The following is a 22,229-nucleotide window of genomic DNA, read 5'->3' on the forward strand; positions in this document are numbered from 1 at the left end:
TCAAATGGCCTACTTTGGCAATCCTGTTGATGTCATTCATTGTGAAATACACCTTTGGGGAAGGAGTTCTCCAGTAATCCCTGTGGTGCATACTATAACTACATAGTGCTGTAGTGTAATAAACTGGTTAGGTAGGGGTTCTACTCCCAGACATGATAGGTGTGTGTGCATGTGCGTGTATGTGTGTGTGTTTGTAACTTGTATCCTGTGTGGAGGTGGTTGTGAGTGTGTGACACCTGTGGCCAATGTGGAATGGGTTTTGCATATTTCTTATATGGTGACCCTACTATATATCACAATGTCCACCATACAGGGATAACAGATGTGAAATAGCTGAGAGGCTGGGGTGCAAAGCCATACACATAATGTGACATCAAGGCCAGGCAATCACAGTTAACAACCCCAGTATTACCCAGAGCACACTCTCAACCCATGTCTCATACACACACACATGCCTAGGCAACAGCCAATATGTGGGTAGTACACTGCATATTGGCCACTGATAGTAACTATGGGGTGATAGCTGTGGGCTACAGAGGGCATGGCACCCTGTCCATCTGTCCAATATGCACGTACATGCAGACAGTGCACCTTCCCCATGTTCCCCAATGGACACCTGCAACACCTATGGTGTCATGACATGTGACCCACAAAGGACATACCATGCCTGACAACATGCCCTGTATTGACAGATGCCACTGACACCAGGGAATGCCATGCTATCAAGTGTAGGTGTAGGGTAAACCTGCTGCCCATTACCAGTTCCCACCACAGGTTGGCAAGACTGGCACATCTGATGATAATTTGTGTTCACAACATGAGCCAGACACTCCAGGTACAGTTCCACATGTCACTGTACATGCATGTGGGAGGTGTGCACATCCCAACCAGCGTTCATGTCATGGACTAAGGAACACATACATGGCAAGCGATGCATAGCTTTAGCCACACACAATAGTTACCCAGGTGACTGGATGGGGGATACAATACCCATATGTGTGGGAAATGCAGACACTACAGCCCTGAGCCACAATGCAGACCATTGTCATGTGGCCTGATGCCAAGGTATACCCATCGCCTAGCCTTGTACAGGCGTTTGGCATAGTCGACCACCACACACCCATGCAGACATTCACCCATGCATGTCAGTACTGGCACCCTGTGTGTTTGTGTGTGTGTTGTATGGTGCGTATGTTCACATCCACACTCCCTACAACCCCCAATGGCATACTGAAGCATGCTGTCTGATGTCAGACACCTCTCCATACCCTTTGTCCATACAACCTCTGAATGACCCGTGTGGTGCATGTGATACCTGCACAGTGATGTGTTGTGGCAATCCCACTACTGATGAGTTGTAATCCTGGCTCTGCCAAGTGTGTCAATGTGTGTATCCCTGTGAGAGTGTGGCTGTTTTGATAGTGGCACCTGTTCACATGGACAGGCATGTGTATGTCACCTACCGTAGAGCTACTGTATCCCTGTTGCAGATGTCACTCACCATCACATATATGTTCTGAGGGCTGCACAACAGGTAACCCATGTGGTGCATCCAATAACTACATAGAACTGTGATAGCACAACATAGTCATCAGGGGTTTGATACCCTGTGCTGGTAGGTGTGTGACACATACATGCTTAGGTTTTACTCTCTCACCCCTCCCTGACTTGTCTTTGACTCTGTCTGCCTCTCCCACTCCCTCTCTAGTAGATGTGTAGACCTACACCTGCTTTGCTTAGGCGCAGCATGTATATTTTAAGTGATGCTCTTGATCAGATGATGGCCTCTGCACGAATTGCAGCCCTCCCCTAGCTGATTGCATATGGAACAGCTGTGGTAACATTCCCATAGCCAATTGCATGGAAACACACTCTAATATCTAGGAACATCATGTTGGTGTTGGCCTTTTTTATTCACTGTGAGCAGGAACTAGATCTGTTGTTTGGCAAACAGCATCTCAGATGGATTGGGGATTTACCTCTAACAACATACACTGTGGAAACAGGGCAACACACAGGAAGGGGATGTGCCTGACCTGGCTACAGACTGTAAGTGCTGCTATACTGCATTTGAAGTAATGTTGATTTAACAATGTGTGTGTGGATATGGCGGCCCTACATGTCTCAGTATCTGCCATGTCAGTTCTATGTTTATGAGGAATCCCCATCTGCAGGGTCATCTGCAGACTGGACAGTGTGTTGTGCCTTTGGCTTCATGTGTTACCCACAGAGCATCTATCTGTAGACTGCAGAAGGTAGTGTGAGGATTGCAGTCTGTAGATGGTAAAACCCATGTCAGTTACTGACTACATATCTCTCATAGGACATATGTTGCAACAAACCCTGTTACAATAGTAAATGTATGAGGTTATGACAGCAACATGTAAATATTGGCCCTGTGTATGTGCTTCCAGCCACAACTCTGTCAACCTTGGTACATATGTCTTGCATGAAGAGGTGCATATGTGCTGTACACCATAATTAGTGTCATCATATCTGATAAGAAGCCAAGGAAATATCAGACTGCTACGCATGTTATATACAGTAGGGGATATATTTAATGATATAACCTGGACATATTGTGGTTGTTTGTACAGTACTGAGGTCTGTGTTCTTATGGTGAATGTCGACAGTGTGTTTATTCTTAATATGTACCTTGGCCTGTGTACAGACTGTGGTAGTTGTCAACGTCCTACATCCTGTCCTATCTGATGTTACATGCTGCTCCACTGTATGTTACCGTATTGGCTTACATGTTTGTAGGGCCATACACACATATGTCCCATACCACAGTCAGCCATCAGACCAAACTGTATAGCGGCCCAATATATGTAAGGTTTGTGTGTGAGTGGCACATATGAGGATGGTGTTGAGCAGATAGTCCATATACTGTAATATTATGCTAGCTTGCCATATGTGGCTGTGTTCTCATTGGTTGTGGTTATGCACTTTCACATAGGTGTAGCTTACCCTGTGCTGTGACATGCCTGTACAGCCTGCTATATATGCAGGTACATGTGCATTCCCCCATAGGAGATGTAGGCCAGTGTCGAGCCAGTATGCCTGTAGCCTGCACAGAGCATAGTTACATGCCTAGCAGCTTAGTGTACTTACCCAGTGAGATGTCATGTGCAGATACTTGCCAGATGTACTGCTGCCAGGCTTTCCTTAACAGTCATGTATGTCAGACAGAGCAGTGAGATGCTGTACAGCTGTATGTCAATATCTAGTGGGTAGTACGTAGCCATGGCACCCCTGTACCAGCGGTTATTACGTGTCAGGCCAGACAGGGGTGTGTGAATGCATAACTTATGATGGCATATGTATACCAGTTGTTATGTGTTATACCCATCTACATGGCTGTTAACATCCATATTATCAGGCATGGTGCACATGTTTTGCACTAAGGGGTTCTGTGTATACCTCTGGACTGTACAGAGTGTGTCGGAATGTCCACACATATTGGCCAATATCTCTGCTGCAGTCAACAGGGGCAGTACGTGCTGGCAGCAGTACTTTACTATGATGGCCTTAGGATGTCTGTCAGTAGCCAATGACACACATGTGGAAACCAGATGTGACCTCCCATACACACCATGTCTGTGAAGACAATCCCAATTACAGTAGCACTAGTATATAGAACTGTAATAGGACACAAATAAAGGCTTTCCATCCCTGCAAACCTGTGTGTGGTGTTTTTTTCCTATGACCTCTCTGTGGATATATGTTGCAAGCAATGATTGTCATTTGCATGGGTGGTCCATACAGTATCCAGTTGTTCAGGTGTGAACTGTAGGCATAGTGGCTATTCCATATTTTGTGCACCTTCTACATATGTATCTTACTGTACATACCTCTGCATGTGTATGTGTAGTCACATGTATATCTATATATATGTAATTATTTATATATATATCTGTATCTGCAGATATGTGTCTGTGTATCTGTATCCTGGGGATGTTGATAGCTTTCACATTTTAGAATTCTTATGGGAGCCAGACTGTACTGCATGATATGTTACCAATACCGGCCTGACATCATACAGGTGGGATATAGTACTGTTGACATCTTGTACCCATGTCATGTTATCCCTTGTTATGGGATCTGCAAAACTCTGCAGTGTATTGCAGGCCAGTCGTGTTTGTCTGGGGGGGTATGCTTACTCGTACATGATGTATATTGTTTGGGGCCTCTCAACCCCATTAACGGTGCATGTGGATATATCTGTTTTTGTTAATCTACCATTGCTATCTACAGATGTATGGCCACATGTACCTATATAGATATATATATCAGCTTACATATGTATGACTATGTCTGTATATACCTACATAGCTATATATCTGCGTACATATATGTACCTTGCTGTGTATATGTAGACATATAGGTGCATATATATGTGTCAATGTAGGCATTTGCATGTATATATTATATATATATATGTATATATGTATATATATGTATATATATATATATATATATGTATATATGTATACAGATATATATGTAAATATTTCTAAAGATATATATATATATATATATATATATATATATATATATATATATAGTGGTCACGGTGGTGCAGCGGTTAGCATTGCCGCCTCTCTGGTTCGATCCTTGGCTGGAGTGCCTTCTGTGCAGAGTCCTCATGTCCTCCCTGTGGTCGCGTGGGTTTCCTCCGGGTGCTCCGGTTTCCTCCCACATCCCAAAGACATGCTGTAGGTGGATTGGACACTCTAAACTGTCTCTAGGTGTGAGTGTGTGCATGTGTGTGCCTTCTGTGGAAAGTTGGGTGACGGGCTGGCAACTCGACACCGTAAAACTCCACTGCCAATCATGAGCAGACAGGTGATCTGCTGTGGCAACCCCTAACCGGGAAAAAGCTGAAAGAAGAAGAAGATACATATATCTATATATAAATATATATATATACATAGATAGATATATTGTATCTGTTTAGATATTAATATATTTACACACACACATACATCTAGATGTTGGTATACATTCTCTGTACTGTTGCATGACTGGGCTGGATGATACGTTTCTGAAAACATCAGATTTATGTATATCTGTCATGGCTTAGTGGTAAATCACTTTATGTATGGTGTGCAGGGTCCTGGGTATGAGCCTTTCAGAGACTGTTTATTTTGTTGCTGGGCAAAACATGGGCCATTTGATACAGAGTGATTAAGGCACTTTAAAGAAGTTGTAAGCGGGTGTGCACATGTTTGCTCAAAGGTAAGCACTGCTAACTTCCAGTCACACTTTCTTCTACTCAGTTAGCTTCCATATCACATAGTCTGTGTAGGCAGTGCTTACCCCCATGCAGACGCACTTACACATGCTTACTAGTGCTTACATATGCTTACTACTGCTTATTTTTGCTTATACCTCCTTACTAGTGCCTTATTCATTATGACACTGTTACATCACATGTGCGTTTTCTGCAGTACTCTAGTTCATACATATGTGTTATTTAATGGGTTTTGCAACAAAACTATTGGTTATAATGTGCTTTGCCATGTACAATAGACTGTGCTGCAGTGGGACTCGAACCAGGAACACCTGCTCGTTAGGCAAATGCTCTGCCCAATTCACACTACTGCTTACATCCACGAGGCAGTCCAATTAGAACTGCTCCATCCAACACCGGCACACCTTGGCCCATAATTTCATACCCATCATCCCCTCCTGCTCCTCCTCCACAGCAATCATCCTTTCTCTGGGTGCAGGTCAGGTCTAAACACACCACTACGCACTGCCCACTCTCCACTTCTCGGTAGCCATCACGTATGTTGTCTCGACCCATGGATCATCAGGCTTTCCCATCCTTGTAGTCCGAGAACATACATGCCCTTCCATTGCAAATCTGTGTAATGCCAGGAACCCAAATATGCCATAAATATTTGGGTTGTCCCGCAAAGACGTTCTTGTCTTTGTTTCTAGATTAGACTTAGTGGGTCGACAATGTTTCTCCCACTGGTAGTATCCTGCCTGTAGTTTGGGAAGCAGTGGTTTGTTTATTTTTCTGTGTGTTTGTTTGTATGTTTCACTTGTTTGGCTGTGAAGTGGGATATCGGTACATGTACCACATATGTTTAATTGAGATCCCTCACCCCCATTGGCAGTGCCTGTGGTCATATATGTCATTCTTATGTGCTGTATCATATCTATAGATATATATCTGTGCATACACACACACACACACACACACACACACACACACACACACACACACACATATATATATATGTATATATATATATATATATATATATATATATATATATATATATATATATATATATATATATATATATATATATATATATATATATATATATATATATATATATATATATATATATATATATATATATATATATATATATATATATATATATATATATATATAATATATATATATATATATATACACACACACCCACACACATACATATTTAGCTACATGTCCTGTAATGTTGAATGGTATTGCTGGATGCTATGTTTGTGGAAACATCAAGGTTATATATATCTGCGGTGGCTTAGTGGTAAATCACATTGGCAACAGTGTGCAAGCTCCTGGGTTTGAGCTTTGCAGGGGCTTTTTTAATTTGTTGCTGGCCAGAACGAGGCCCGTTGGATACGGAGTGGTTGAAGCACTTTTACGCAGTTGTCAGTGGGTTTGTGCAACGGTGAGCACTGCTAACTTCCAGTGACATCCGCTTACACTTGGTTAGCCTCACTATTGCTTACTCTGTGTAAGCACTGCTTACCGTTGTGCAAACAGACTTGCACCTGCTTACTAGTGCTTATTTATGCTTACTACTGCTATATTTTAGACAGTAATAGTCTACTGGTTCTTGGGGAGGTGGTGAATTTGGAAAGTGTATAGAGTTATCATTCATTACACAGCTTACTACTCCAGTTCAACATATATGTTATTTATTAGGTTTTGCAACTAATTATATTGATCATAACAGTGATTTTACATGGAAATAGAATGTATTATAGTGGGACTCGAACCGGGATTGACTGCTCGTGAGGTGAACGCTCTGCCTACTACAATATTGCTGTACTGCTACATTTGCACATATCCTGCTTTTTATCCTCCTTTTGCTATTTAAGCTACATTAACCATAGCTAAGCGATGGGCAACCCTGTGCTCCTAAGGTTACACCTCGTCCGTTTCATTAACAATACATATCTTTTTTATTTTTTTTTATTCACTATTGCCCTTATACATGTAGGGGGATGTTGCTGGGGGTCTGCGTACATCTATGGGCAGTCTCCCTCATTGTTTACTACCTTTCTGTAGTACTTCTTTGCAGGGGCATGTATATTCTGAAAGCTCTGCTGTCAGACACGTCCCCTGCACTTGTACACACTACATGTAAGCCTAGGAGCTTGGCCAGAGCGCCTTCATTACTATGCATGGCGTGCTGCTGTACTGCTCCTAAATGGGCACTTCCATGCAGGACTAAGCTAGTCCTGCATGGAAGGTTAGTGAATCCGGGGGTATGTAAAACCATGAGAAAATCTAACAGATGAAAAAAAAAAAATAAAGCTATAAAAATGAGAAGCAAATGGTGTAATCAGAAAGTAGAATGTCAAGATTTTGCCATGGAGCATGGTAATAGATAAATTGCCAGTAAATGGAAATATGTCATATAAGAAGAAAATTGTTAGAATATGTTTACATTGTCATGAAGAAGAAACTACACTATGTGTTTTTGAAATGTAAAAGAGTAAAAAATTATGGGGAAAACTATGTAAAGAAGATTTTTTGAAGATATAGAAGAAGTGGGTAAAATAAACACGGATATGATTAAATATGGATATTATCAGAATATATGTTGTGTCTGTGATAGTGGTGCTGCGGTAGCGTTGTCGCCTCACAGCAAGACGTTGTTGCGTTCAGTTCTCAGCTAGAGCGTCTTCTGTGTGGAGGCATGCATGAATGGGCGTGCCTTCATTGAAGGTTGTGCGTCACGGCTGGTAACTCGGCACGTAAAAATCCACTACCAAACATTAGTGGACCGGAGTTCTGCTGTGGCGACCCCTAACCGGGATAAGCCGAAAGACCCAACATCAGAATATATGTTCATAGGTTCATAGGTAAATAGGTAGGTACTAGGCTATCGGCCCAAGGGCCTACGTAAGCCTAGCCAACAGGGTTCCCTGCCTTACGCCACCCAAGAAAGTTATTTTCCTGTGCCACTGTCGAGCAGAGACACAGAAGTGATCCCTGGGTGTGTAAGGAATATGTTAGAAGAATAGATAGAAAGTTATTTTATGTTATATGGAATGAAAGAGTAAATAAAATGATGTTTAATTGTAAATGTATTTTAGCAATAATATTAAGCAAAATCAAATGGTTACGAAAAAGGAGTGGGGGGTCTAACAAGGATGAAAATTAGTATAATTATGTCAACAGATATATATATATATATATATATATATATATATATATATATATATATATATATATATATATATCTTTGTACACTTGTAAATATTTATAAATATGTAAATATTTTGTAAATTAGTTATTTTTGTATATAAATGAAGGACCCCTACTCTTTTTGATAGCTTTTGTGGGATCTTTTCCATTCAACTGAGCTGCTGTGAGATCTTTTCCATTCACCTAAGCTACCACCAACTCAAGTATAAGGAACCCTGGCTTAACATTTCATCTGAAAGATCACATATACATGAATACATTGTCCTGCAATGTTACACTTCAGTGTCAGCAATGGTGGGTGTTGGCTGTGTTGTGTGTTGTTGAGGGCACTTGTTTCTTCTGTTACATTTAGGAGGCCTTTGTGGCTTAGGTAGGTTACTTTTAAGAGCCTCAGCATTATGTTGGTCTGTGTGTTTGGTCTGACCTGTGTGTGATTAGTTTGGTGTGGTATTGTGTGATATTGATAGCCTGCTTGCTATTTGCAGTGGCTATGTGTCAGAGCTTTCCCTCTAGTAACCATGCATAATTACTTCTCTCACATACTGTGTTAGGCTGTTTAAGTAGGTGGTTACAGGTTATGCCACATGCTGAGTGTTAAGTGCTTCATTTCTGCAGTTCTTAACAAAAAAAGTTCTTCTTTCATTGTTTTCATTTTAAACTGTAGCAACTGCTTGCAATCAGCTGCCACACTTTATACTACACCCACAGAGTGCAAAGTGCATCCGTTCTGACTATGGATGCAATACTGGCATTCATTTCTGAATGCAGAGAATGCACTGCACTGAAGCCTGATTAGGATGGGCCAGTCGCACCCCTTAACACTTTGATCCTGGGGTGGCTGCTCCCATTGCCTCACCCTAGCTTTGGTACTGCTCATAATTCACATGGAGGAGATACACTCTACTCCCATAATGTGATCAAAGTTAGGAACTTGACTTCTCTTTTTCTCAGGCAAATTGGGAATTCTTCTACTTTAAAAAAGCACCTGAGCACTCACTTTCTCAAAATGTGGTTATGCCACTGTTCTGCCATACATGGCTAATCTTTTCTACACCATCCTCTGCACCCATGAAACCCTCTTCTACAGGGCTCTCTTTCAGCACAACCTATAACTTACTTTTGTATATATTGCACATATTGTGAATATTCTGTGTAGTCTATGAATTATATTAATACTAATTGATCTTTTGTCACCTCCATTGTTTTGAATTATATGTACTGTTTATGGCCTTACATATCCAAGTTTTGTATTCTGTAGAAACTGACATTGTTTGCATTGTTGTGTGCTGTAAATTACTTTTGGAGTGCCTATTACTGTGTGCTTTAAAAAAATGTTTTCTTGAATGTCTGTTACTATTTGGTTGAAATTCGTTTTAGAGCTTTTCTCCTGGGACCTGTACTGAAAAGGAGTCTTGCAAGGTCTAGCTGGAATTTTTTGTAAACAAATGCAAATAAAATAAATTAATTATAATAGACCTGTTTTAGTGTACCAATAGCATGGGATTTCAAAATAAACTGAGAGTAGATATGACAGGGCCTAGTTCAGACAGGTAGGTCAAGAGCGGCAGTTATATTAGCGGGGGTGTTTATCCAGCCCTATGCGTGCGCGCGCGCACACACACACACACACACACACACACACACACACGCACGCACTGTCCTCAAATTCGCCAATGCAGCAGTTAATGTTTTATTTTGCTGCTGCTTCATTACCGTGTACATCTTTGTTTTTAGGACAAGTGGGTAGCATTGAAGCTGGGGTCAGAGCCTGGGCTCTGTTGGTGATTTCTTGGTTTCACAAACCCAAGGAGTTATTTGCAATGATTGACTGGGATTTGATATGGTTTGTGTGGAATGGCATGCTTTCTTGGGGCTGTTCTTTAATTTTCTTTTGAATGGTATTATATTGGTCTGATTGTTTTCCTTCCAAATCCTGCCCTTTGCACACATTTGAATGTTTTATCTTAATGGCTTATTTTTATTTTTCACCTACTGGTTAAAAGATATGCCCACTGGACAAATAATCTCTTTTCAAGGGGTGATGGTTAAGAGGCTTGCTAAGCGTTAAACAACAGGCAAATGAAGGTAGATGGAATCAGAGATGTACGAGTTTCTGAAATGCAAACCAAATTCAGAATAATTATTTAACTGGCATTTAATAATCGTTTTTTTTTTTTTTTTTTTGTCTAATGAACACCTGGCTACAGCTTTCTCAATGGCGCGTGCGCGCGTTGAGAGCTCGTCTAGTTTATCGACTCCCATCAATTCTTCTTCGTTATCTTGTACGCCTTCATTTTGAGGATTAACATTTCAAACCATGCTGTACCCATCGCCGGTACTAAATCATTCGGAGCTGACAGATGCTCCTTTAAATGATTGGAACTTTTTGAGCTGCAAATTGCACTTGCCTGTTGTTTTCTATATTTTTTGTTTGTTTGAAGTACGTGCGAAGAACGATAGTTAATTACCTAGTTGATTAACACAACAGCGTGCTTACGCCTACCATTCACTAAAATACTTTATTAATACAACGTCCCCATAAAACACTCAGAATGGTTTAGAAGGTACACGGCAAAGGAAGGGTACTTCGGCGATTCCGCGAAAGCGGTTGCATGTATCACACAATATTGAAGACAGAGGGCGCTCCTGTCAAGCGGGTTGGATGTGGGTAGGTTGTTAGGCAACCTCGGTAGCTTACTGCTGTGACTTGGTTGTACAACTAGGTGGGTACTTTCAGGTGTGCCAGTGTTCTCAAATGAAAACCATAATAAGCGTGCATTTATATTGGTCTGTGAAATGAAAAGCTCATTCAGAACAGCATTCATAAACGATAACAGAGAGAGAAACTAGGGGGCAATTTTGATTTTGTGTGACAAGGAAAATTATGTTTTTCTTTCTTGTTACATATTTCTTTGTTCATATTTTTCACCGAGTGTGTGCCTACGTCCCAAGCGCACATACATGCCCCCACATATTTTTTTCAGTCGTACTCTTTCCGTTAACTGTGATAGACTAAAGCTAGCCTTTCCTTCTAGGAATCGTTTGCAATGAAGATAGAGGACGCACATTTCAAATGGAATTTAATTTATTGCACTTGCACATTATCATATTCTAAAACTGAAGTGATTAAGAGAAGACCCGAATTGTACACCGTCTCAGTCTCTCTCTCTCAGCGTGTGTGTGTGTGTGTGTGTGTGTGTGTGTGTAATAGATGGGCTTATGTACTTGCATTTTATATATGTGCTCACTTAAATTCAGAATTTTGAGAACGTATGTATATCATGTTACCCACATATCCTTTTAAGAACGTATATCTAAACATAATGTATGCATATACCTTGCCATGCGTTACTTATAATTTAGTTAAAACTATTGATGGACTATTGTCTTTCCGAAGGGAATCGGAAAGCGTGGTATTCAGAAAGTGCAAATCATGACCATATTTTGATTTACAGCAGTAGTTCTCCTTGGTTGTACTCCAAAACAGACTTGACCGAAGAAGAGTTTCATTACTAAATGATTTAGTTAATGGTATTTTGTCATTTACTGTGTTTTCAAATCAAAGATAAATATAGGGGCGCATCCGACTTGTGCGTTTTTAATAGAACAAGACGATCACAATGAAAAAAGTGATTCAGTTTTGACATAGAATGAGGCCAAGGTGCAAAGTGACAAAGCTTAGAGAAGTAATTACAGTTGCTTGACAACTGGGAAGTTATAACTTGTGCAAGTGTCGCTCGGAGCTAGCCTTAGGCAAGAAGACACAGTAAAGCAAGGTTAGTGTCTGAGACGGCAGGAGCAGTCGATGGGAGTGGATGAGGAGCTCATCACTCCGCCAGCAAGTGCTGTATGAAACAGTGAGCTGACAGCAGAGGCTGCAAAGCACTAGATGAGCTGCTTCTCCACTCCAGCTCCCAGCGCGCGCACATCCCTCGCGGCTGAGAGCTGTGGACGGTGAACGCCTCAACATGGAAGGAAGGCTTGCATTTACAGTACCAAGCAGGCGCTAGATAGATACAGGGACAAGGACAGGCGTGGTGCTCACATTGCTCTGATTTCCCTCGGGAGTAGTCAAGACACAGAAAGAGCCACAACTGAGCCAGTCCCAGCAGAGACAAGTGTTAGAAAATCGAATCAAGCTACCAGGTATACGCGCTGTGACTGTTGCGTACAAGGTTTTGGGTGAACCGATCTCTAATTTGGAAAGAAATAGTTCAAGTAACAGTTTGTGGATAAGTCTTTCAGCTGGGAGCACAGTTATATTAATGAACTTCAAAGGCTATAACAAACGGCATGGGGCATTCCTGTAATGCACTGCACACAGGCGACGGGGACTTGTTAACCCTAGCACACTCTTTGAAAAGGCAATGAATCACTAGGGGTGCAAACTAAAATGAAACAATGAAGTTTATCATGTTTTGGTCAAAAATAAGTTTTGGGTACCTGCATTGTTCTCTTTAAAAGCAATTAACGACAGTCTACATGCGGGATGCAACTAAATGGGGACTCTGTGGTCGATTTGGATTCAACAAGATAACCAACAGCTGTGCAAGCATCTCAAACACTAACACACCTTTCATTCACTGGCGTTCAGTGGCACCTAGAGCTGTCCGAGGCTTTACCTACTAATCCCTGCCAGTGAGCACAACTCCCCTTGGTCACTTAAGATATCTGCATACCATGAGTTCAAATATAGTCTACGAGTGGCTAAGAGCCCTACAGCTCTGCCAGTACGCAGAATCGTTCATGGATAATGGTTATGATGACTTGGAAGTTTGTAAACAGATTGGAGACCCTGACCTTGACGCGATTGGGGTGCTGGTCCCCAAGCACAGACAGAAGTTACATGCAGCTGTCCAAAGACTGCGGGAAGAGGAGAAGGAGGCAGCTGCTGGACTCTACTTCACCCTGGAGCCACAGGTCGTTCCTGCCCCAGAGATCTACACCAGCCACTTGAAGGATCAATACGAATCCAAGTCTAATGGAACAAAATCATGGAAACAACCTCATGGAGAAATAAGGGACAAAACGTCTGGATTTCAGGGATCTTCAGAAAACCAGAATGTTAAGGTCCGGAAAAACTTAGTAACGTACCCCAAGCTGAAGTTAAAAATCATGATCAGAGACAAACTTATCCGAGATGGAATTAATCTGAGCAAGCCTCCATACTCTAATAAGGTAAGTCAGTAAGTCGTGTCTTTCCAATAGTAGTTTATTATCATTATATACTCCATCGGAGGCTGCCAGTTCTTAAATTGCAAACAGAGACCCGCAAGTTTAGCACTAAACAAAGTTAATGCTATCCCATCTAGGTTGGAAATGAAAGTGTAGTCATTTTGTTTGTGAAGTGGGAAGGATTTTTTGTCCTTAAATTGAACCTCAAGCAGATATGGTGTGCTACAGGTGGTGGTTCTCTGAGTGCTAGTAATGGCTTATTTCTGCCCACTTTTTATATTCTAGTACTTACATGCCTATTACTAAAGCGCTTTTCTGCAGACTTGAACGTGTTTAGTAATTTTGTGGCTGTTGGTATAGCTTTACGCACAGGACATTCTGTCATTATACCTGTTGCTCAGCTTCTTTGCTTACTGTATATAGATACAGGGCTGTAGTTTTGATTGCTCTCTGGAAGAGACATTGTTCCTACATGCCGGAGTGACAGGCGGCTGTCAGTGGTGCAAGTGACGTAATGGCTGCACTATTCTTGGAATGTAGCTTCCACCAGAACATGCAATCTCACACCTAAAGCTTCATTTCGGCCCTTGGCTCTAGGCAGGTTACCCAATGCCAGCAGTAGCTCAGGGGATCTTCGCAGTGTGAAACGATCAGATGTTGTGCACTTTTAACCGAGAGAGTTAATGTAACAAAGTAATTAGTGGTATTTTGCAAGGCTTAATATTTCCAGATGAACAGAACTTGACAACTGTTAACAGGAGTGAAGAGAGCTACAGTAGAAATTTGCAGTGCATTTGTGAAATGCCACTTTCCATTATTTAAAATCAATACCATTTCGTATTCCGCGGTGCTTTAGTTTATTCGAGCACATGCAGTCAGACAGATATAGCCAGAAATTCGCATTTTGTACTCAATTCTCGTACTGTTGCGCAAACTCGCAAACATAGCCCTCATCTGCCACTGGTTTTGCAAAACGTCATCAATTTTTGCCTCGTACTTTTGCCTTGTGTCTCATAACATTTTTGGTTTTCCGGTAAACGTTACATTTGTAGTCCGTCAGTAATACCAGACATTAGATTTCTTCCTGTTCAGAAAATGCGTGCTGGTGCAAAATCTGCGGATTTATTGACTTTCTAATTGATTAGAGTAACGTTTAAAAATTCGTTCAGCTTTATAAGTGAAAATAATATTTAAAATTGTCCCTGATTTTTGGTGCTTTTGTCCCCCCTTGTTTTTGTCTTTGCTCCTGATTCTTAAGAAGAGAAGTTGGGAGTTATATGCCCTGTCCACCTAACGTACAAATGTACACATCTTTCCAAATATTCATAGGTAAGTACTAGGCAATCAATCTGCAAACCATTATAAGCCTAGTCAATAAATCATATTTGAACATTCCCTCTAGCTTCATGGAGGGCAACGGCGAGAATTTGAGGCTGCCTATCCAATTATTGAGATTTACTTGGAAGGTAGCAAGGGTACTTCCCTGCTTGAAATGTAGTGTAAGTTTGTTCCACAAGTGGGGATATACTGAGATACCAGTCTTTCACACCATGTGTTATTGGTCTGTTAGAAGATGGCTTAGTTCATTTGACCTGATATTTGGAAACCATTTATTCTGTGAAGGAGTAGGGAATTAAGGAGAGTCAGATCTTTCATGGCCAAAATGGCTAGACACAGATCTCCACATAGGAGTCTATAATAGACTTGAGGACAGAGAGAGGGCTGCAAGTCTGCCTTGGTAACTACGATTTTTGAGGCCACTGATCTTTTTAGTTATGAGTCTCTGGGGTCTCTCAGGTTGAGCGATACGTCTAGAGAAATACATGCAGAAAGAGGCATTATATTTCATAATGGGACTGATGAGATGTGAATAAAGGGAATTAAGACCTGTTTGCATCTGGAGAATCCTATGGACTTGAGATCTCCCACGTATATGGAGCACATAAATTGCTTCAGACAGTTGTAGATGTTGTGGGTTCTAGGGATCTTAAGGTCTCTGAAAGATGCTTAGAACAGTGGATAATGCATGACTAAAGTATTGCTGGAGAACAGTGCTTAAGTGCAAGGGATTCTCTAGTACCTTACATGAGTGTCAGCATGCCCATCTGCAAAACTAGTGAGGTATATGTGACTGCAACATATCTGCAACATGCATATGTACCTTAAACATGCAAGTTTCAGGTTTCTACTGCAAGAAATAATTACAATGCTGAAGTCATAAAATAGATACTGACAGTGGAAAAGGTAGAAGAAGGTGTTCATTTTGAGAACTGCTAACATTTCTGGACTGTTATTTAAACAAAATTATGTTATAACTACAAAGTTCATTTTAAAGGTGGAATATTTGGACTGTTGCCTCTAATATAAACATGCAATGAATGTTTGCAGAGCACATGCTGTAATCATTAGAGAGAACATTTAACTCTCAAGCCATGTTATAGCTTCATACCTATAATATGTCACGTTATTAAAAAATACAGCATTAAAAGTAGTACTGTATTTCGTTATAGGTGCAGAAAAACTTGATCCAACAAAATTCCCTGGCTGCAGAAAGTGAATCATCACTTGGGGGTCTAAGTATGAAATGTCTTTATGTTGTGTTAGAAAAGAAACAGAGTGAGTGCTGGCACATCAGACAGTATGGCAGGCAGCTGAACACACACACACACACACACACACACACACACACACACACACACACACACACAAATACACACATGCAGTCTGATTTTATGCTTGTATCCCATGGCCTTGTAAATCATGACACAGATTTTTCAATGAAACAACAAAGCATTTTCAAATATTTTGGTAGTACTCTATATGCATTTTTTATTACTTCATTTATAAGAGCAACAAAATGTCAGCAAAGCCAAAAATCTATGAAATACATTGATAGGAACAGAGAAATCATCAACTCTCTAAAATCACAAACAGGTGATTAGAAAACAGAGGACGAGATGTATGTTCGTGCAAATGCACGTGTGTGTATTTTGGTATTTGTGTCTGTGTGTATGTGTATGTGTGTATATGTGTGCATGTGTCTGTGTGTGAGAGAGAGAGAGAGAGAGAGAGGAGATGTTTAACAGACTCAGCAATATTATATTGGGGATAATTAGCTGAAAAGAAGTGTTGCAGACTTTAGGTCAGTTATTAGGACTTTTCCCCATAAAAGAGTTATTCATGGACTAGTTCACTTAAAATTAATAGTAAAAGCAAGAGTACAGCAAGTGCTTTCTGAATTGGGGGGGGGGGGTGAAGTAAAATAAAAGAGAGAGAGAGAGAGAGATGAAAAGCTTATTTTCATGGGTTGGTATTATCCCTAAAATATCAATACTTTCTCCGTCTATATTAGTCCATGTCACAAAAAATATACAGTCAAGAAGATGACTTTTGTTTATTTGTTTCTTTATCTTGTCATAGTATCATTGGCTTTACTGAAATGCTGACTTGTACCCATAACATTTTCAATTCCATGATTTCTTAACTATTTTTCGGTAAAATAGTGCCTTAGGTAAAGTGCGAGCAGCATCCGTCTCTGTACAGTGAGCTCACTTTTTCGGTAAAATAGTGCCTTAGGTAATGTGCTAACAGCATCCGTCTCTGTACACTGAGCTCACAAGCTGTTGTAGGTGTAGCCATCAGTAATGTCGCCAAAGTTTTCAGATTCATTTCATCTGCCCCCTTCTGTCATGTCTGCATATACTGGGCCTTGCAGTCATAAGTCATTGCCTTAAAGGAAACACATAAGACAATCTGGAAGATAAATTGTAAGACCATTGTTTAGTGTTTTAAGCATCCTGTAGATAAAATGCCTTAGGCACTGAAGGCCAGTGGTAAGGCTTTTTCATAAATGATTTACAAGCACACTTCCTGGGAAAATGCAGTATCCTACACATGATAATGATATTTACAAGCCATTCTGAGCAGACTGTTTATTCCCCATCTCAGATAAGGTTTCATGCAGCTTGACAAAATATTTAGATATGAACCATTGTTTTTCAACGCTAGAAGAAAATAAAGCTGGCACTGTGTGCAGGAATGTGTGGCAGAAATGCACACATATTCTAAGTTCATGGTGCTGAAGAATCTAGGGCTTATGTGCCATCACTAGTGAAATACTTAGGGTCCCTGCATGACAACAGGTAAGTCTTAGGCTCCTATTCATTTGGCATTTGAAAATCATTGATCAGAAGACATGGAAGAAATTGCCTTAGGTAGTACATTACACACAGTCCAGCTGCATTGATACCCCATATGCATTCCTTCATAGAAGGTGTTATGTTAAACAGCAGCAGCATAGTACATTATAAAACATTCAGATGGTCTACTTATAATCTGTGCACTGTATAGTGCACGTTAATCCAGTGTTTACTGGTATATTGGCTACTTTTGGATGCTGCACTGTGTGGTGATCTGTAGCTGAACTAGGATGTTTTACAGAGATAACATTTACTTAACACAGTGACATTATATTTACCCAAACCTATTTCTTATTCTGCATTAGTTCTAAAGGCATCCTTAATGCCTGATATGCATGCAGTTGGATCTGACACACTCCGGTTGTCCAGCCCTCAAATGCATGGACTGTGTATCTTTCTAGCTTTGGCAGTTGCATTCTTCTTTGCAAATCTCTCAGATTAGGAGCAGAGCTTTTCCTGTTGTCTGTGGCTACCAAAATGTTCATGGTTATTTGAACAGTATTAAAATTGTTCATCATGGCAGTCAGCATTGCAGATAATTTCAGTGAATACTCTTGGTGCACTGATAATCTTATGTAATAAACTATTGTTTAGCAGTCATGTATGCCAATTGTCCACCGAACGTCTGTTACAAAAAGGCTGTTTTTCATTGCACTACAAAGCAGATAATGTGATATAGAATTTCTCAGTTCTGAGTACTCATTCAGGTTAACAGTTTTTTTCTCAATGCTTACTCTACCTTGCAGTACTGTCTACAGGTCCTTCTTAGCATACAATATGTCATATAGATGGCTGAGTTACATCCCATCCAAGTACAATGTAGAAGTTGTAATCTGTCTTATATGGAATATACAACCTACCACAGAAGTCTTAACAATTTGGCCCCAGAAGCCTGATTCCTACTGTAGTTACCAGGATAATATGGGGGGGGGGGGTATTTATTTATTTACTTACTTACATTATTTATTTAGGTTGCAGGACTGCTGTCAAAACATATTTACATGTTACTAGGTAAAATAACCTATTTGAGTACATTTTACTGCATACTTTGTATTTACTGTGAATGACTGCGCAAATACCCATATGTGTATTTCTTAAAAGCCATGCTTAAGTTTATGTGGTTAATGCCAGGTTCTCACTAAACATTACTTTTTTGCTTTAGAATTTGTATCTGGTTATCATTATTTCTACAAAGAGTAAATAAATATTTAGATGGCTAGATGGATGGATAGATAAATAAACAGAGAGACAAACTGATAGATGAATAGATACATGTATGTGTTCACACATCCATACCTGCATACAGAGATTAAACTGCCCCAATAACATTAAATAGCATTTTTTGCTACTGTAGAAAGCATATTAAGATTATCATAGATGTATCCAAACTGCATTAGTTGCATTCAATTAAAGAGAAAAAATGGGAATAATATGGTGGGCATGGATGAAGTTTTTCTTGTATTTGGTAAGAGGTTCTATGTACAGTCAGAGATGAGCAGTTTAACAACAAAGGACCGAGGATGCTGTTTTCCTCCTTTGAAAGCATACAGTTCTCTCTTAGTGCACTCCAGTTTCAAAATATGGCATGTGATACAGTGTCTTATGGGTATAATTAATTTCACTGTTTATAAGGAAGTCAGTAATTACTTAATAAAGCCCTTCTTTAAATTGATGTTATAATTTTATATATAGTGGTGAAAAGTTGGCTTCTTAGCACAAAATGACTTTGATACTGGAGAAGACACACACAGCTGATCACTCAGAATACCTTTTAGGCCTTAGTGTGAGTACAGGCAGTAGGCCTTCTAGGCCTTAGTGTGAGTACAGGCAGTAGGCCTTCTAGGTCTTAGTGCGAGTACAGGCAGTAGGCCTTCTAGGCCTTAGTGTGAGTACAGGCAGTAGGCCTTCTAGGCCTTAGTGTGAGTACAGGCAGTAGGCCTTCTAGGTCTTAGTGCGAGTACAGGCAGTAGGTTGATTTATGTCTAAGACTAATCAGCAGGTACATTAAAACAATGTTAAGCAGAGGCTATCCCTGAAACTGCAAGGCAGAACGTTACAAAAAACCTGGAACAACCTAAGGTCAGAAGGGAGACAGATAAAAATCACTGATGTCCCTAAACAGACATGGAAGTTTACTTGGTACTTCAATAACTCTGAAAATGTTGGCTCTGTTTTCTTTTTAGCTGAACCCCTGTGATGGTCTGGTGCCTGGCAGTGTGGACTTCTTTTGTTCCGGAGCATCTTAATTGCAATAGGAAATAAACAAAATGATTAAAACCCTCATCGAGGACAAGACGCAGAGAATCAACTAGTTTACAGTTGCTGAAGGAAGGAACATTAACATTCCATGGATGTGCAGTCTGAATGTCAAATTGGTTACACCTGCTGAGGTTTAAACTATGCATGATTGTTTCTGATTCTGCTGCCAGGATGAGTTGGACTGAACTGTGGGGTGTTGAGGACAGCGGCCTTTTTCATTTTTCTTTTTTTTCAGCAATAAAAAGTAATGGCTGCCAACAACGTAATACTTTCTGTCATGTGATGAGTAACAGAACAATGACTACGTTTAGGCTGGGGGTGCTCTTATTCTATGAAAGGTACCATCATTCCAAAGACATCCAAATGTTACCTGTTTTTAAACATTAATCCCTTTCTTTAATGTCTGTTACTCTGATTATTGAAATGTGTTTGCTTGTTCAGAAATAAATGGAAAAATACATCGACTTGTTTGTGACTAGACGGTTTTAGCTGAATCTAAATTTGCTTTGTAACATTATGTCTTATAACGTGAATAATTTACAATATATTCTTCTTCAAAAAGTTGTACATGAATGGCTGCATAAATACAGGAAGGATGCCTATACACTACCTTGTTTTCCCTGAGGCATTGTTTTCACATACTACGGCAATAGCAAACCATTAAGGGACTGCAAAGCCTGTCAGAGTAATCATTTAACTGATGCAGCATGTCAGACAGGTAAATTTGCACTCTTGGTTTGCTGGTATTGGCTGATGGTTCTAAAATAATCTCATCTGAGTGAAAGCAGGCAGCAGAAAGCTTGACAGGCCTTCTTTTTACAAACAGTAATGAAATACACACTCAATAATAAGCCTTCACTTACTGCAGATAAAAGATAAATACAAATCTTGATTTCTAGTGGCATTTTCTACAGTTATCCAGTGTTAATTTTCTCTATATTGACAAAAACAAGGATTTCATGCTGCTAATAGGTAGATATTTGTTTTTTTTACAGCTGTAGTTGCTTCATATTGGATCTTTGATTTACTGACATAGTTGTGAGTGTAAAGTGGGATAAAACAAATCAGGAAGACATGGTGGAACATATATAGATTTGTGGCACCTGTGTCTGTGACACAGGGTTCAGGAAACCAGAGTCAAGGAGCTGTACCCTTCAGTTAGTTTGTACAGACAGCAAAAATCAAGGTAATAAAATGAAGGTCTTCAGCAGTCTGCTATTTCCATGGTTATCTGTGTTATATCACCTCCATTAATGACACATTTGTGTACCACAATAACATGTATCCAGCCACTGTTGTTGTGTGAGGAAGACAATGCAGTGCCCCTCTCCCCACAGTCAGAAAAGGGCTGGTGTAAGCTACAACCCAGGATCACTGAATGTCAGTGTTACTTCTGAGTGCACCAGTTTCATTACTAAACAAGAGCAGGCTGGGTATGTAAGCAAGGCCTTGGCATGGAATCCATAAGGAGGAAACATGGAAATTAAACAGGAGGGGGTAAGGGTAAAAAAGTCCAAGTGAACTTTATTGTCAATCAGATATACACAGCAGTGCAAGCTGAATGAAATTACATTGCTTTGGTCCTGTGTAAGACATAACAATGAACACATAGTTTGAAAGACAGTAAAACTAATGCACTTACAGTAATAATTAAAATATTAACAACACAATAAATTACCACAATTGTATAGGAAAACAGTAGACAATATTATACTAGTAGGTATTGCAAGACTATGACTTCACATTGTGATTGCTTAGAATATTGCACTTCATCAGTCGCAGTATGATGTATTCTGATGTTCATATTGCACAAGAATTGGCATGGTGACTCACTCTTAACTATTGCACATTCAGGAAGTAATAGCATAAGAAATAAGGCTAACTGTACCAGTTATTGAAGCAATTTGCCAGAGTGATTACTATAGCTGATATTTCATAGCAATTGGCAGATTGATCTAATTATTCACTGTCATGCCTGGCATTCAAGTTTAGTAGGCTTATGGATAGAGGAAATACACTCCTGTTCAGTCTAGATGTTTTGCAGTGTAAGCTGTGATACTACCATCCCGAGGAAAGGCGGAAGTACATGCCATGGGCAGGGTGGGTGGGATCGTTGATTATCTTCCTAG

The 22,229-nt window shown here is 40.1% G+C and overlaps 1 protein-coding gene across 1 annotated transcript; it reads left to right on the top strand.

Annotated features, from left to right (window-relative positions):
• Positions 1 to 12,244: 12,244 nt before the first annotated feature.
• Positions 12,245 to 20,564, top strand: SAMD5 (sterile alpha motif domain containing 5). Its single transcript, XM_044068861.1, has 2 exons — positions 12,245 to 13,645; positions 20,025 to 20,564. The coding sequence occupies exons 1-2, from the start codon at positions 13,148 to 13,150 to the stop codon at positions 20,085 to 20,087; spliced, it is 561 nt and encodes a 186-aa protein (XP_043924796.1). The 5' UTR covers positions 12,245 to 13,147; the 3' UTR covers positions 20,088 to 20,564.
• The last annotated feature ends 1,665 nt before the right edge of the window (positions 20,565 to 22,229 follow it).

Source organism: Protopterus annectens, chromosome 1.part0, assembly GCF_019279795.1.
Source record: "Protopterus annectens isolate FY-2018-M chromosome 1.part0, PAN1.0, whole genome shotgun sequence".
In the NCBI taxonomy this organism is placed as follows: domain Eukaryota; kingdom Metazoa; phylum Chordata; order Ceratodontiformes; family Protopteridae; genus Protopterus; species Protopterus annectens.